Raw genomic sequence first — 17,581 nt, 5'->3', positions numbered from 1 at the left:
GTGACAAATATGAAGACATTAGATAGTATCCAAAAATGAATATGAACACACTGTAGCTGACTTTTCTAAGGTTTCCTAAATCGGTTATCTAATTCGTTTCTAGTCAGCCAGGTAAAAAAACAATAACTTTTTTTCCCATTCTTCTGTAGAAAACTGGATATATGTTTATCGTCTTTTAGCATTACACGTTCATGGTCATTTTAGAACACTGCAAAACTATTTTACATTACAAAGTTGGAGTAAGTATTGCAATAAATAATTTTGTTTTTAAAGTTTAAATTGATAAAAATATTTGTGAGTGGGAATAAAAGAAAGCAGACTGCCAAGAGGTTATTTTTATCCTTTCTGAGATATCAAATACCTTCGTATTTCCTGCTTCTTACAAAAACATAATTTGTGTCTTCATAAAGTCATTTATTGTTTTTCACAGATTTGAAAAGATGCAGTTCTAAGCATTTACATATTGCTGTATTGGAAATTAGTCCCAAGAGTCGACTGCAACCTTTAGTTTCCACAAGCAGGGCTTCATATTGCCTTGTTATTTAGTCAAAAATGCTGAATAAAAATCCCATTAAAAATCTGGTCTATATAAAGTTGTGATAGAGAACATATTAAAAAACTTCAGAGGGTGAGTGACTGTCCGTATCACCGTTGACACCTCGAGCAAAAAAAACCCAAGACAAAACTACTGATTTTAAAAAGGCAACTTTCAAACAGAAACTGGAAAGTTTGATATTGTAATTACATTAGTTAAGCAATAATTATGGCTGTAATTAATTTATCCCAATTTAAAATATTAGAAGGCACGTGTTTGATCGTGTGGAATTCTGTGAGAAAATCATCATGAGAGCCCAGAGGCAAGTTTAATTGAATTTCTTTTTTTTTATGAATATGCATTCATGAAAATGATACTGAGCATTAAAATGGTCCCACAAAAAGTAATTTGGAGTTTTTGACATGTTTTCTTAAAATAAAATAAGAACTCAGCATTCGTAGCCTTGGTGGATCCAAACAGGAAGTAGTTTTGGCTGACCGAGCTTTATGAAGCGGTGTCATACATTTTACTGCAAAATGTAAATGTTTTAAATAACAACTTATAGCTCCAATAACAAACCGTTATATATGTATAAAGGTTGGATATTGAAGCTATTAGGCTCTACCTATTAGAATATTAAATAAAAAATGCACATCAGGTAAAGACCCAAATGTGAAAGATGGGTTTTGAAAAAAAATTGAAAGGGCAAAAGACGAAGCTCTAATATCATGCATTTCTTTTGAGTTGAGGCTGCAAAGGGAATTTCTTTACAGAACAAAGACTGAGGCTCACTCTGAAGCTGTACATCATTTGACTTAAAAGTGGGGTAGAGCTACGGCAGAAGGAGACACAAACAAGAGAATCATACAACGTAAGTGCAGACATCCGAGGGTGAGGTTGAAAAGAGAGTCATGTGCTTGTTTTTGCATGTTAAATTGGGAGCATCAGAGTGGTCAAAGTGTGGATTACTGTCTCAAAGTGCTGCCTCAGAAGGATTGGATTTATTTTGGCCAGCTGCCTCAATTAGAGGAAGGTTGATTTAACGACGGATCTGACCTGGCTGTCGATATGAGGAACAGTGTGTAGCTTCACCTCTTGGGTCTGTGATGGTTGTTTTAGGATAATGATCTAAAGACAATCAATACACTTTGACATCAAATCTTCTAAAAGATAATATTCAGTTGAAAAATTATGTTTCATTGAATCAGTAGTTTTTTTAGTGATGCATTGTTGAAGCTTCATGAATCAGTATCATTACTTTTATATCCCACTAGATGGCACTCTCTGCGCTATAATCAATTGCTTCTAATATTTATTCTATTCAAACCTCAACTCATTTTAAGATATTTCCACATATTAATGAACTAGAATATAGCTTCATGAAGCTTCACCAACCCATCTCTATCATCCGAGCCAAAGTTCATAAATCTAGTGCCGTCTAGTGGCCTTTGAATTGGCTGATTCTGTCTCTTGAAACATCATCAGCCGTTTCATGAAACCTCATCAACCCATCACTACAAAAAGTTGTCGCAGTAAGTCTGACTTGTAACCCCTGATGTAGCCAGATGTAGATTTCATTATAACTCTGTCAAATTCATCTAAATCTCAGTGGGATTTTAAATAACTTAAGACAGAAAGATAACAAGTGTATACTTTGATTTATTTAATCTAATGTACGAGGGATGAGGGATTGTCCTTAAAAGACCCGTTTGTTCATAAATTCTAAAACACTAAATCGATGGATGAATGCAGATGGTGCTCCAGCTTTCAGAAAAGTATTATCATAATCAATGAATTTATTTATTTATTGTTCTGGCGTGAGGAGGTTTTTAACAATCCAGAAAGCCTGAACCTATGGTGTTAGGCCATGCAACTCTAAGATCCTGGCTTGCTTTTAGGTTTAAAGCCCCAAAATGTGAAATAAAAACAATAGTTTCTGGCTCCCCCTAGTATCCCTTATTACTACAGCCATGTCAAGCACTGTCTCTGACTCACTGATGTAAAGCAGTAACAGATCATCAAAAAAATAGAGTTTTACATGCACAGTTTAACTGTTCATAATTTATAAACATTTAATTTCTTCATAAAAATATAGTTATAGAAAATGTGAGAAATATAAATAAATTAGTTTAACATGCATATATCAACAATATTTTTCTCAATATTATTTTTAAATTATTATGATTTTTATTTTGAGGACATAAATACAAACAAAAATATTATATCCAAAAATAGTTTTTGACAATATTCCTTAAGTAAAATCTAAGTAGATACTACTTGCGTTACTACAGTATGATACCAATTTAGGACAGATCAAACAGACTTCATTGTTTATCTGCACTTCTATCGTGAATATTTTAAATTGTGTTTCAAAACATATCCCAAGGAAATTATCCACTAGAGAACAACCTAACTCTTCCATCCCACGAAAAGACTTCTATTCTTTCATGTGTTCAGTAGTTTCAATATGTCAACCTAAACTGTTTTATTTCAAAGAACTAGAGCAACAGATATTCCTGCAGTTTAGAACCCGATGAGATTTTCCTTTTCTCTTTCTTCTCTCTTAGGTTCTTTGCAAAATAAATAAACAATTATGTGATGGCATGTGGAGCATCAGCAGCCTCTAGAGGCCAGACTATGGTAAAGCACTTTATTGTGTAGTGGGAGCAGAATTCAAGTCTTTGTTTGAGCGTCAAAAGAATTAAAACATAAACATAAAAGCATATATTACCATTTTATCAATCCTCAAACAACTCACATTGTTTAATTATTAAACTGAGCTTTTCTTAGTAACAAATATTTTTTTTTCTTTTGTCTGCAGATTTCTTCTCATATTTTTCTAACTGCCTGACATTCCCAAGCGATCAAACAAACTACAAACAACAATACACTTACACAACACGCCTGACACATTCAAAGAAATCCCTCCCATCTGTGGAATGTATTGCACCAGATGTCGGTTGGGCATTGAGAAAAAATATCATCGCTTGTAAACACATCAGTAACATGGGTGTGACGAAACTTGGTCTGTTTCGTTGTGAGTTATCGAAAGAATTGAGATTTTTTGGAGGGATTTTATGTATCGAGCAAATGCCACAAATAGTCATAAATGGTTGGATCAAATTCGGTAGTTCAGGCATTTCTAACTCTAATCAGACTCCAACCATATTTGTATGTATATACCTTTTTGTACATGTAAGTAAGTAAGTAAGTCATTTTTTTTTGTATAGCGCTTTTCCAGACCAGGGTCAAAAAGCGCTTAAACAATCAAAACAATATTCAATAAAGTATATACTTAAAAGATCAAGATAAAAACTGATAACACAACAGGAGTTCCAGAAAATCAAGGAAAAGCCTGAACAAATAAAAACGTCTTAAGATGTTTCTTAAAGGAGTCAGTAGACTCCTTCCTAATCCCAATTGTATACTGTGTCGAATATCACAATGGCTACTAAACCAAAAAGTTAACACATATTTAAAAAGAAAAACTCTAAGTTAATTTTGTTTGCTTTATAGATTCTGTGCAGGGTTTACAAAACTCTTTTTTTTTAATCACCATTAACAATTGGTTCTCGTCCAGCCAAGCGTCCACATTCTCTAGATCAAATGTCCATTTCACATGGCAGCCTCCTTGAGTTACCTCACCGAGTTGAAATTCCTGACTGTTACAATAAGAAGAGCGACTTTGGTGAAAAGCTATGAATCACAACCCGTCGGGTTCCGGTTTCTTTTCCCTGGAGACATTTTCGGTCTCCTTGAGAACCACAGCAGGACTTCCTCATTCCATCAGTCTTCAATCTGTTTTCAGCTCAGTTATGGACAAACTGTCAGTCAAACATCATGGAGAAAAACAAGATCAGACTCTATAAAAGGGTTACTCAAAGAGCAACTGTCCACATTTGACCAGAAACACTTAATTAACTCTCCAAATATCACACACTCGGACAAATTAGTTAGTGCTTGCTCTGTTACTGTAGGCGGCCACAGCAAGCGATGACTTCACTGATCATTTGGTAAAAAGAAGACGCCAATCATTTTCTTAAACCATGGATGAGCCTTCAAGAAAACATTATTGTGTTTATAGCAACACCTGGAATCTTACTACTCCGTGCCTTTTCGTCGTCTAACTGAGTAGCCCAAAGTTTCAAAAAATTAAAAAATACCCTGAAAAATCACTATTACATTCTGTTTCATAAATTCTAAAATGTGAAAGAGTTTTGTTTTATCAACAGAGGTTTTGCTTAGACGTAGAGGTTAATTATTTTCAGAAGCTTTTTTTTCCATTCTTGTCAAAAAACATTTTTACACAGCAAATACACAGTTATTATGTTTAAGCCAAATTCACTTGTTAAAATAACATCTTTAATCTATTTTATTCCTAAATCTCCAGTAATGTAGTTGGAAAATATTGGTTATTAACCCCCTATTGACTGAACACTGTAACTGCATTGTATTGACTACTATTTTATCATCATCCTACTGTCTAAAAGTCCTCTCAATGGATCAGATGGACTTGGACCGTATATGGGGTATATTAAAGCAAGAGAAGGCAGTTAGTTTTTCTTATCTTTGCCTTGGAAATTAATCTAATGGAATCAATCTAATTCACAGTAATTAAACACTGTAGTACTTAATTGTAAAGCATTTACTTGAAAAAAAAAATAGGGGGAATTTATTCTAGGTTTATACAATTCCTCTTTTGTTTATTAATATGGTGTATGACTTGTAGTATCTTTTCAGAGGGATGAGGGTTTCAAGGTCTTTTTTTGATAGAGTGGTGACTCCTGTCTCTCCGTGGCAGGTCATTGAGAGGACAAGAGACGAGGAGCTACTTAACATCCAGGAGATTTGCTTCCAGGTTTGAGAATATTAAAGAAGTATTAATATTCAGGGAAAAGTAAATCTCTAAAAAACAGCATGGGGCAAATACAATTAAAGGAAAATGTTAGAATAGCTGGAAAAATTACCCCTAAACGAGAGTTGTTTTTTTTTAACAAATATTTGTTTGCTAATCAATGGAACTACAGTAGATACATTTGTGGTAAGTCAAATACATTCACAATCTGTGTATTGTTGTATTATCTGCGTAGCTAAACTCACACTTGTGTTTGTGAAAGTCTTATTCTATTAAGGACACAGATTCAAATATATGTAAATATTGACTAACTTTCTTAAACCCTTGTCGTGACATTGTTAACGACCTGTTTATTTTCTCCCATTCCCACTTTCTGTCACTGTTGATTTGTCCTAATGCCACCTCGGTTCTTCGTGTGCTCCTCCGACGATGGTAAAGGTAATTCCCTTGACTTCCCTTCAAAACACCCATAAGGCTGCCTGCACAAAACAAGTTGAGATTGAAACTGCCACCGAGTAGTCAGCTCCACCCATCCTTCCAAACTCTTCCAGCCGCCACTCATAATAAAGCCACCGCCTCCGATAACCCAGTGTTCAGCTGACAGCTGGGACCTTATTTACACTTCTTTTTACACAAGGTAAGGAGCTTTTCCTACATTGTTTAGAGCGCTGTTGAACTAAGATGAAAATATCCCAGAACTAAAAGCCTCACAAAGGGAGAAAGTCTTAGAAGAGTCATTTAAGTGGATATCATTTATCTTCCTAAGTTGTCTGTATTACAACGAAAGGTACATCAAGGTAAAAGCTCAGCTTCAGGGCAAACAAAAGAACGGAGATCTCTAAAGACTGATAACTGAATGCAGAATAAATTATGCTGTTGCCGGGTTGTTTTATTTCTGTGATTGACAGGTGCGACCTTGAAATGAGATGAATGTGGGGATCTGAGTAAAAGGACTTAAATTACAAGATACACAGGTAGTTTGGTGGATGAGTGCCACACATGAGAACAACCCCACCTCTTAACTGAAATGTTGACTCAAAGGCAAAGTGCCTACTAGTTTTACCAGTAGAGCAGGTAACAGTGAGGGAGACCTCAGCAAATAAAAATGAAACGTGGACATAATAAAACCTGATTTGAAATTGGTGTTGAAAGGGAAATATGGTGGTAATTAATTATTAATAATTGAAGAGGACTTTAGGTAGAATAAATAAAACTTCAATTTATTTATGATAAAAGATGAGATTTAAGAACCAGACTCTAGTTTTAGTCGACTAATGTAGCCTGTTATTTGTTCAGCTTCTGCTTAGGGTTGAGAGCCGGGTGACGCTTTGAACCTGTTGTGAGCTCGGTTCAATCAACCTTTGTGTGCTTTTGGTGTGTGGTCGGAAACCAAAGTTAAATGTTAGACTAAGGGCACCACGGACTGAGCTAAAAAGAAATAACGAACAGCTTCATGAAGCTAATTCATGGAGGTAGTTGTAGCTGGTTGTGAAGATTAATGAAGCATCATGACGCAGTATTCTTGGCTTAAAAAATATGACAGGTTTCATGAAGCTTCATCATCCAATAACCAATATTATTAGTACTACTAGTAGTAGTACTGTTGGTAGAGGTTTTAATTGTTATCAATGGGCTGATGAAGCATCATTAAGTGATAATCTGTGCCAAGATCCATCGACCGATCACTAGTATTAGTAGTAGTAATAGTGGATGTTGCAGTATTAGTATTAGTAGTAGTGGTATAGCTTTATAAAGCTTCATGATGCAGTATTCTTGGCTCTAAAAATAAATAGGACAGGTTCATGAAGTGCTGTCGACCCATCACCAGTACAATTATTAGTAGTAGTGGTATAGCTTTATAAAGCTTCATGATGCAGTATTCTTGGTTCTGAAAAAAAATTGGACAGGTTACATGAAGTGCTATCGACCCATCAACAGTATTGTAATATGATTAGTAATACTAGAATTAGTTATAGATGTAGTGGTAAGGGATAGTGATGGGCTGAGGAAGCTTTGTGGTGCTTAATGAAGCAGTATACTTGGCTCTAAAAAAAATAGTACAGGTTTCATGAAGCTTCATTGTCCCATATCCAGTATTGTTAGTAGTAGTTATTAGTACTAGTAGAAGTAGTACTGGTTTTAGCTGTCATTTTTTTAGGCTGATGAAGCTTTGTTAAGCCCTATACTGTGCCATGAAGCTCTATTGGCTTATTACTAGTATTAGCAGTAGCAATAGTTGCAGTAGTAGTATTAGAATAAGTAGTAGTGGTATCAGTAATAATAGTTATTGCTGGGCTCAGAAATCTTTGTGAAGCAGTATAATTGGCTCTAAAAAATTAGTAAAGGTTTCACGAAGCTTTACACTTCTTATTATTAATAAGTGATAGTGGTGCTAGTAGTAGTAGTTGCGTCGGTAGTATGTATGTGTGTATGTATTTAATGGTTGTATTAACACTAAATACAAAATAGTTTTTACCTGAAGATTAGTTGTCAAAAACAGAAGCAATGTATTTATTTTAATATGGTGACATAAAGGTGATTCAATAACACATGATGGTTGAAACGGGTTTAGGGAACGATCGTCTCATGAAAGGGAAAGAGGCTGCCAAGAGCGGGATGGAGAGGGCAGCGTTGCAATCTACTGCAAATCGGAAAAGGAATTGTGCTGCCACTTCGCCATTTTCCTGTGACAAGACGTAGTGTCGCTTCTGAGGTTCTCCTTCTTATCTGGACTGAACATTTAAGTGGGTGTAGTCGTGGGAAAATGATAGAGCAACTTAGATTGGTGTGGGAAAAAAAGAGGTGCGCATTTGTACCGACATGCAAATGTGGATTTTTATCAAGGGCTGTGTGCATGCATTTTTAATCACAGTTTAACAAGCTGTGTGTGCTTGCCCAAGGTAAAAGTGGAGAATGACAGCCCCCCAGAGGCACATGCTGAGACAATTTCCAAAATGAATGCCACCAGAAGGATAATCCACTTAGACGTGGAGGTAACTGTAGGTAATAACGAGAGTGACTTTGCATCTCCAAGTTTTAAATCAGCAACTCTTTTTTTTTCCACGTGCTGTCATTAAATAGTCAGTTGGGATGGAAGACTTCCCAAGTCCTGACAGCCAAGTGTGTCTAAAATAGTTAACAGATAATTGAATGACTGACATATCCGCGTTTTAGAAGACAGAAGTTTAAATGGAATTCCAGCGGTGTCATTTTTCATGATGAGATATTCATGTATCAAGAACAGCATTGTCTTGAGAAGTAATTGACTTAATGACAGCAATTATTTTGTTAACACCCATCCCAAATGGTTAATAAATAAAGGTGTTTGGTTTAATTTCCAAGCACTTCTTGATGTATCCATGGAAGTAAATGTGTGCCATCCGATTTGAATATGAAGTTCTAATACTTGTTTTTTTAAGCATCAAAATCAGATTTTTATTTACACTAAATGTTTTCATGCATTGAAAAAAAAAAAAAAGAAGTAAATAAATAGAGATAGTGAGGAAATCATTTAAATTTGAAATTTGATGGTTTTTAATGCTGTAAAAACAGTTGAATTCATTCATATTCATATTAACACTGTCTTCTTTTACACCATTTTACTTGTTGTATTTTACTGGATTTATTTTTATTTTACATGACATTTATTACATATTATATATATATACATTAAATGTTGACATTACATTTTAATTACATTGAATATTTCACACATCATCATCTATTACATTTATTTTTTTACACTGAATTTACTATTGTATTAATGCGGTTAAAGAATAACAGTGGTTCAAATGTATGTTTTTTCCAAATTCAGAGTGTGATTAAGATGCTGTAGAAAATATAGTTATATCTTCTATTAAAAGAATAATGGTTGCCCAGATGTAAATACTGATTTACACCACATTCATTTATTACCGATTATTACTTTATTTTTTACACATATTTTTATTTTTCTTTGTTTGATTTATTTATGCATTGGAAATAAAGACAGTGCCTAAAATTTGATGTTTTTCAAAATGCAGTTTGATTATGATGCTGTAAGAATTCAGTGTTAGATATTTATATTCAAAGTTGGACTTACTTCCAACTGTGTCTCTTCTTCTTTCATAATGAAATAATTCAACATTTCAAACAATGCTTTTATTTTTTAAATCGTGAAAGTAACCTTAATTATCTTTACCTTTGTGAATAAAAAGTAATTTATGACAACTATGTATCCGGGTTTCCTTATTTACAGAGCCCACTAGATGGCTCTCTGATCATTTGATTTGAACATCTTTTCCATTGAATCCTCACAACATGTAATAAGGCTTCATGAAGCTTCATCAGCCCATCCCTACTGACAGGGTTCATACGATCTTTCCCTAAAGGATTTTAAGATATAACGTTGGTTCACCACGAAAGATTAAATACACCCATCTAAGAAGCACCTAAATATCTCCAAGAACATACAGTTTGTTCATCTGGGATCAGTTTATGACACTTAATAAAGCAGTGTCCTCAGTGTCAGAAATCAGTAGGTGGCGCTGTCGGTTTAAAGATGCAAAATATTGATGAGGTTTCATAAAAAAATAAAAAATAAATATTAAAAAAGCTAAATAATATGGAGTTCCGTCTCCAGAGTTTGAAAAACCTTTACAATAATTCACGATGAGTCATAACTTGGTCACAATTGCTAATGGAATTCCCCAAATTCCCAACTTGCATGTGAGATTTTCTGATTAAGATGCAACAACATCATTGGACATCACAGGGTGTTGTGTTGAAGAGCAAGAGGCTTTTCTTGTGTCTTTTGTGGGTTTTTTTCATATAATCGTTCAACAATAGTGACATAATACACACAGGTGATAAAGCTTCATTATTTTCTGAGCCCCCTTGATAACACACTACTCTATATAATCTATTGTTTAAATATATATTCTATTGAAAAGTCACGCAATTGTAAAACTAAGGGCGCCACCTACTGATGTCTAGAAAATAAGACACTATTTCATGAAGCTTCTTTACAGCTAGACAGTAAAAAAAAATTACAAATGCACTGAAGAAATGACACTTTGACACAATGAAAAGTAGTCTGTGTGTTGTTTATATAAAAGTGTACATTTATTTGTAAATAACTCGAAATATAGCCATTAAGCATTAGCTAAACCCCTGGGAACAAAAGTGAGTCCACCCCTTAGTGAAAGTGTCAATATTTTGTGTGGCCACCATTACTTTCCAGAACCACATCAACTCTCATGGGCATGGAGTTTACCAGAGCTTCACAGGTTGCCACTGGAATGCTCTTGACACTCCTCCATGACGACATCAGGGAGCTTGTGGATATTCAAGACTTTGCCTCACAAGGGGAAAATGGTGTATCTCTCTTAGGGGTGTACTTGCTTTTGTTGCCGGTGGTTTAGACATAAATGGCTAGTATTGAGTTATTTTGAGGGAACAATACATTTACACTGTTGTATAAACTTTACACAAACTACTTTCCATTGTGTCAGAGTGTCATTTCCGTCATTGTTGTCCCATGAAAACATATACTTAAATATTTGCAGAAATGTGAGGGGTGTACTCATTTTTGTACACTGTATTTAGTTGGTTCTTCTGCCTTGAATATGAAAAGTGAACTCCTTAAAGTTAATACAATTACTTCATTAAAATAACTAAATAATATAATACATGCTTATGAATGTTAGTAAACAATTTGAATTTTAAATGTGTAAGCAAAAGTCTAAGGGCAGAATGCATTGTGGTTGATAGCGTTGGTTGTTTTGAAAGCAGGCATGATAAAATATCTGTATGATGTCTGCAGATACGGCAGCTTAATCACATCATCTGCGATCTGCCTCCAAAGGTCAGTCCGTAACCAAATGCAGCTTTTTAATGCTACTTACTGATGAAACGTTAAGCGAAGGAAAAATATACATCAAAGGTCAGAAAACATCGGCTTTGATAAAAACAACAAATGGCCGGGCAAGTTTTATTTACATAGAGATGTGACGATGAAAATCCCTTTTTTTTTCAAAAAGCTCCCACGGTTGCGGCATGATTAGCAGTCGCGCATGTATGATTGCTTTGAAGCAGCCGGGCTGCCACAAGCATTTGGGATTACAGAGATGACAGCATCTGTCCGCTCAGAGGCGCCGCTAACTGGCTGACTAATAGAGTTCAGAGTCCATCTTTTCAGAGAAGGCCGGCCGATAATTAAGGCAAACTTCGTGGTAATAGACGGAAAATGTGTAAATGAAAACATGGTTATTTGATGAAAAAAATTTCATTTTATATTACTGTTAACAACTAGACAAAATTATATTTTACACATGAAACTGCAATGTTATTGTGATAATATTATGAATTACTTCTATCTTTTTTAAAGTTTGTTATGTAGTGTGTTTCTTCTACACAAACTGGCAAATATGCTCTTTTGTTGACCTCAGAATTTAGATGGGGACTCTGATAATAAGAAATTCTTTCTCAGTCATCAGTGTAGATAAAATCATTACAAAGAATGGAGAGACTCCAGCTAAACTTAGAACTGATCATATTAACACATGTCGACAAGACTCGAAAGATGGTAAATTCCATTCATTTACCTTTTGATTTACCAGACGCTGACTCGACTTTGATTCTCTCCCAGATAGCTGGGCTTCGTACCCAAGCGCTAAGAAAATGTCGCCACCTAGTGGAGAAAATGTTTCTTATCCACTTGTGTCTAGAGTTGTTCTGGCGGTACTCATCCTAAAACATGTGACAGCAGATCCATATCCTATAAATAATGTGATTAGCCTGATGCTTTGCAATTTGCATAACCTAAAGCTAATTCAGTAGAAAAACTATAAAGAGACTCGACTCAAACTTAAATAGCATTTTTGACAGGTTAACAGGGTTTTGAGCACTAAAATGCCCAAGTGGTCCAAAAAAAAAACAAATAAACAAAAATATAACCTACAGTCAATTATCTACTGTGACTTTCATAAGAGAACGTCAAGCAATAGGAAAGGACGGACAAAAAATGGAATAAAAAGACACAAATTAAATAAGCTTTAGTGGTCATTTTATTGTATATTATTTCATTTTATAAATAATAAAATTGAAAATAAAATACAGATAAAATAGTATATAATAGCACCTCGTTTTCGAAATATTTTTATAAATATGAGCCATAAAAAGGACAAATAAAATAAATAAAAAATGTGATGTGTACTGTTAATCTAGTAATACAAATGTTAAACAGTCATCAAGAAAATTTCTAAACTGTCAATTTTAAAGAATTATTTTGACTCCATGCGGGCCGCGCCTCACTTTTGCCCAGGTCTGATCTACACGAATACACATCACACACAGCATGATACCGTCTTGAAATGTTTACTTTCTCTTGGTTATAATTCCTTCCTAAGTTTCTGTTTGGTCTGAGTATTCTTCCATTAAAGTATGTGCTCCAACATTCAAGATGTAAATGATCTATATATAATATCATCATTTTTAAATATATATTTTGTCTTTGTGGCAATAGTTTTTATTGTGGTCTCTAGTAGACTACGTATATAGATTTTTTAATTAAAATGTTCTGCAAAAACACTTCAAAATATGTTATGTAGTAGCATATTTTATTGAAGATGTTGTGGTGAAGCTTGTGTTTTAGCCAAAACATCTCTCTTTTCAAGTGCACAATAAACAGGTGCTTTTCTCAATGTTTCATTCCTTTTTCGGTTCAAAGAAGTTTTGTCAGTTGTCTTTGAGCAAGAAGAAACAAATCAAAATATTGCTTGAATGGCACATGCTTGTATTTTAAAGTATGTGCTGGTTACAGTCACGCAGAGAAGTCCACAAACTGAATAGTGCATGATGATTGAACACGGTGCAGGAACAAAACAGTCTAGATGACTAGAAAGAGCTATAATATTGGTATCAATGAGTGTGTTCAGCATGTTGGGCTTCCTAATTTAAAGCACTAAAAAAAAATAACTAGGGAACTTGGCATCGATAAAATCTCTCAACAGAAACTGCAATAACGTCCGCTATCAAAACATATAGTGTCATCACTTATCAGTAACACATATTGAGTTATAAATCTCAACTTTAAAACAATTCATAATTATATTTGCGATTATAATAAATTAAAACACATTGCCAGTGCCAGGGCAAACATGCTGTTGTTTTTCTACCACCAAAATCCTAAGTGACTATTCTCAAATCAAAAAGAGGCAATTCATGAGGTAACAACAGAATCTTTTAACCAATTTTCCCGGTCGATTCCCAAATGTAAACAATGTTGGCTGACGTTGAATTGCAAGCATCAACAACCAATTGAAAATTGTAATTCTGGGCTACCATATGCATACAAGCCCCATAAGTTAATGTGCGATAAAATAAATGTCGGCATTAGTAGCTTCATGATTAAATAATACAAATAAATAATAACACGATATCTTGCCCAAACACTTGTTAGCAACCCATATCTTCTTTCACAGTATGTATGACAATGACAAGTATGTTTTTATGCTTTGTGAACCGGGTCTAAGAAAGATGTATTTCAAATAATAATTACTTACTTACTTTATATTCCGTCTCTTGTCCAGACTCAATCCCTCCGGCAGCATCATCAATCCACTTGGACCTCTCGGTGAACCAACATGAATTGGGGTGCGCTCGAGGCCCTCCTCAGCGGGGTCAACAAGTACTCGACGGTGTTCGGCCGCGTCTGGCTCTCCATGGTCTTCGTCTTCCGTGTGATGGTGTTCGTGGTGGCGGCTCAGCGCGTCTGGGGCGACGAGAGCAAAGACTTTGTTTGCAACACGGCCCAGCCGGGCTGCCTCAACGTGTGCTACGATCACATCTTCCCCATCTCCCACATTCGTCTGTGGGCCCTGCAGCTCATCTTCGTCACGTGTCCTTCGCTGATGGTGGTTGGACATGTCAAGTACAGGGAGAAGAAGGACAGTCAGTATGAACACTCCCATAAGGGCAAACATCTGTACGCTAACCCCGGAAAGAAACGTGGAGGGCTGTGGTGGACCTATCTGGTAAGAAACTCTTTCTACCTTTGAAATCTAAAATGTTCTTCAATGTTATATTATTAAATCAAATTGGAAAGTATGAGATTTAATGGAAAACAACAATAGTCAAAGAGGCTCTATACAACTATCTATCCATCCATCCATCCATCCATCCATCCATCCATCCATCCATCCATCCATCCATCCATCCATCCATCCATCCATCCATCCATCCATCCTTCCATCCATCCATCCATCCATCCATCCATCCATCCATCCATCCATCCATCCATCCATCCATCCATCCATCCATCCATCCATCCATCCATCCATCCATATATACTTGCATATCATGCAAGGATCAACATTTCAAACATAAGTTGGCTAAGTTGAACATGAAAGATAGCGCTTTTAAAGCCCCAATCTTAGTATTAAAATACTGTTTCTGGCTCCCTCTTGTATTAGAATTGTGCAACTGCTTCTTTGTTTGGCTGTTTGTTCTGCATATACATTTGTTTACAAAAACAAATAAATGGTGTTGTTTCTCATTTAATAACAACTTTCTCTCAGTAGTTCATAAGAAAAGAAATGTTACGAAGGAGGAGCCTTGTTAGAATTATAGCTAGAGATCTATTAGACAAGTCATAACTCTTCATACGATTAAAGAAAAAAATTCAAAGGAAAAAAAACGTTTAAATGTTACATAATGTGCTTTATTAAACAGGAAGATAAGCGTCGCACATTGAAACATTGCCTTAGCCTCTATAGCTACACCCAGTAATACTGTATCCTCAGAATCAATGGATGAATATTTCTGCAATTTCATACGATAGTATAATATATAAAAGATAATAAATTGAACTTCGGGAGCATTTTTTAAAAGTGTCTTCTAACTCAGTGGCTATCCTGGAGTTCTGAGGAGTTGCATCTTTCCGCAGCTCCATAGGTTATAAGAGCAGGGGTTTGTAACCACATGTAGCAACTTCAAGAACTTTCTTCAATGTGAAAAATTGATTGTTTCAATGAAATTAAATTAAATTAAAGTTATATTTTTTAATTTTTCCGGAGATAAGGACTTTTTCTACAAACAGGAATATTTCATGAAGATTTAAGAAGATCTAAAATATATTATTAGTGCTTTTTTTTTCTCTTCAGAGTGATATTTCAATTTCAGAGTTTTTAAAGGAACATTTACTTTATGAGTTACCATTCATCAGTCAATTGGATTTAAGGGGAAGATTTCAGAAAAAGAAACACGGTTAATTGTCTCAATTTTGTGAACGTTTTGTGAAAGTGTCTTTTTTTTTTCAGGTGAGTCTCATTTTCAAGGCGGGCTTCGACGCAGGTTTCCTCTACATCCTGTACCTCGTCTATGAAGGTTACGACATGCCCCGTCTGTCCAAGTGCTCCCTGGAGCCCTGTCCCAACATCGTCGACTGTTACATCTCACGTCCCACCGAGAAAAAGATCTTCTGCCTCTTCATGGTGGTCTCGTCCGCCGTCTGCATACTCATGTGCATCATCGAGATGATCTACCTCATCTGCAAACGAATCCAGAAGCTCATCCGCAAGAAGAAAGAGGAGGAGAGGAGGATGTTTGCCGAGAGACACGAGATGGCTCCCCTGGCTGCGCCCAGGTCCGAGTTCATGTCCAAAGCCTCCATCCGGGTGGATCCGACTGCCTCGGTTCAAGACCTGAAGAACATGAAACTAGAGGAGGTGCCCATAAAGAAAAAATAAAACCTGGATAAATGACTCTGGTCAGACAAAGCAATGAGCTTCTGCAAACAAACTTCTGCGGCAAAGGGATTGAGCTTCTATTATACTGCAAAACTCACCAAACATCTGTTTGCCAGGTGTCAGGATTCATTCATGTGACCAGGATCATGCTTTTCGTCACAGATAATTGTTATGTAATTCATATCAGGTGTTGCCAAAGTAAGTTCTTCACCATTTCTTTATCCCCTTCTCTGTAAACTAGTGATGGTCTGACGAAGCTTCATGAAGCAGTGTACTTATTTTCAGGAGCCCACTAGATGGCGCTCTCCCCTCTATAAACTAATGCTTCTAAAAGCTATTTTATTGACATCCTTATTAAACTGAGGGCGCCACCTACTGGACTCTCATGATAAGACACCACTTCATGAGCACACCACAATAATTCCACACATCCATAAACATGGATGCGTAAAATTCCATCTAAGTCTGGCCTCTTTGTAATAAAACAACTGTTTTTATTAGACTCCAAAATGAATCAAAATTATAACGCACATGGAGCACTTTTCCACTAAACAAGTTTAAATAAAATTTAATTGACTGTATATTTTTTTTAAATTAGGTGTTTTCTATTCATTGTTGTTATTTATATGTTGACCAATAAAGCATTTTATTTTACTAAGACTCATTTATTGACTGACCAAAGTTTATATTAAATACTATCAGATTTTTATATATTAATTTTTCAATACGGATTCACCCCAGCTACAAATTAAGTGCTTTTATATCACATTAATGTTTGTTTAACCTTTGTGTTTTCAGGGTGAAGGTGACCCGAAGGCCCGAAAACAAATGTGTTTAAGGTATCCCTTGTGTTCTCAGGGTCAAGGGGATCCGAATGCCCCGGATTCAAATGTGTTTGAGGTATCCCTTGTGTTCTCCGGGTCAAGGGGAGCCGAAGGCCCCGGAATCAAATGTGTTTGAGGTATCCCTTGTGTTCTCAGGGTCAAAGGGAGCCGAAGGCTCCGGTATCAAATGTGTTTGATGCATCCCTTGTGTTCTCAGGGTCAAGGGGAACCGAAGGCCCCGGTATCAAATGTGTTTGAGGCATCCCTTGTGTTCTCGGGGTCAAGGGGAACCGAAGGCCCCGGAAATCAAATGTGTTTGAGGTATCCCTTGTGTTCTAAGGGTCAAAGGGAGCCAAAGGCCCCGGTATCAAATGCGTTTGAGGTATCCCTTGTGTTCTCCGGGTCAAGGGGAGCCGAAGGCCCCAGAATCAAATGTGTTTGAGGTATCCCTTGTGTTGCTTCTGGGTCAAGAATGACCTCCACCACCGCGTATGTATCTATGGAAGCCAGTAAATACGACCGTATTGCGATGCTGTATCAGGGTTTAGTCAAGATTTTCTATTGTTTTATTACAATACTTTGGACGGACAAGATCAAACGATTCCCATCTTGAATGTTTTTAAAAGAAGCGATGCCACAC

The 17,581-nt window shown here is 35.9% G+C and overlaps 1 protein-coding gene across 2 annotated transcripts; it reads left to right on the top strand.

Annotated features, from left to right (window-relative positions):
* The first annotated feature begins 5,824 nt into the window (after positions 1-5,824).
* On the top strand, positions 5,825-16,761 carry gjb9b (gap junction protein beta 9b). 2 transcript variants are annotated; one of them, XM_087787564.1, is made up of 3 exons: positions 5,825-6,027; positions 13,961-14,404; positions 15,689-16,761. In XM_087787564.1, the coding sequence occupies exons 2-3, from the start codon at positions 14,015-14,017 to the stop codon at positions 16,115-16,117; spliced, it is 819 nt and encodes a 272-aa protein (XP_087643690.1). In that variant the 5' UTR covers positions 5,825-6,027; positions 13,961-14,014; the 3' UTR covers positions 16,118-16,761. The 2 variants fall into 2 exon arrangements, with proteins under 2 accessions (XP_087643690.1, XP_087643691.1); XM_087787565.1 differs by lacking the exon at positions 5,825-6,027 and adding an exon at positions 11,217-11,235.
* Positions 16,762-17,581: the final 820 nt, after the last annotated feature.

Source organism: Callionymus lyra, chromosome 3 (assembly GCF_982586985.1).
Source record: "Callionymus lyra chromosome 3, fCalLyr1.hap1.1, whole genome shotgun sequence".
Classification (NCBI taxonomy): Eukaryota; Metazoa; Chordata; class Actinopteri; order Syngnathiformes; family Callionymidae; genus Callionymus; species Callionymus lyra.
This window is presented reverse-complemented; position numbering and strand designations above follow the sequence as displayed.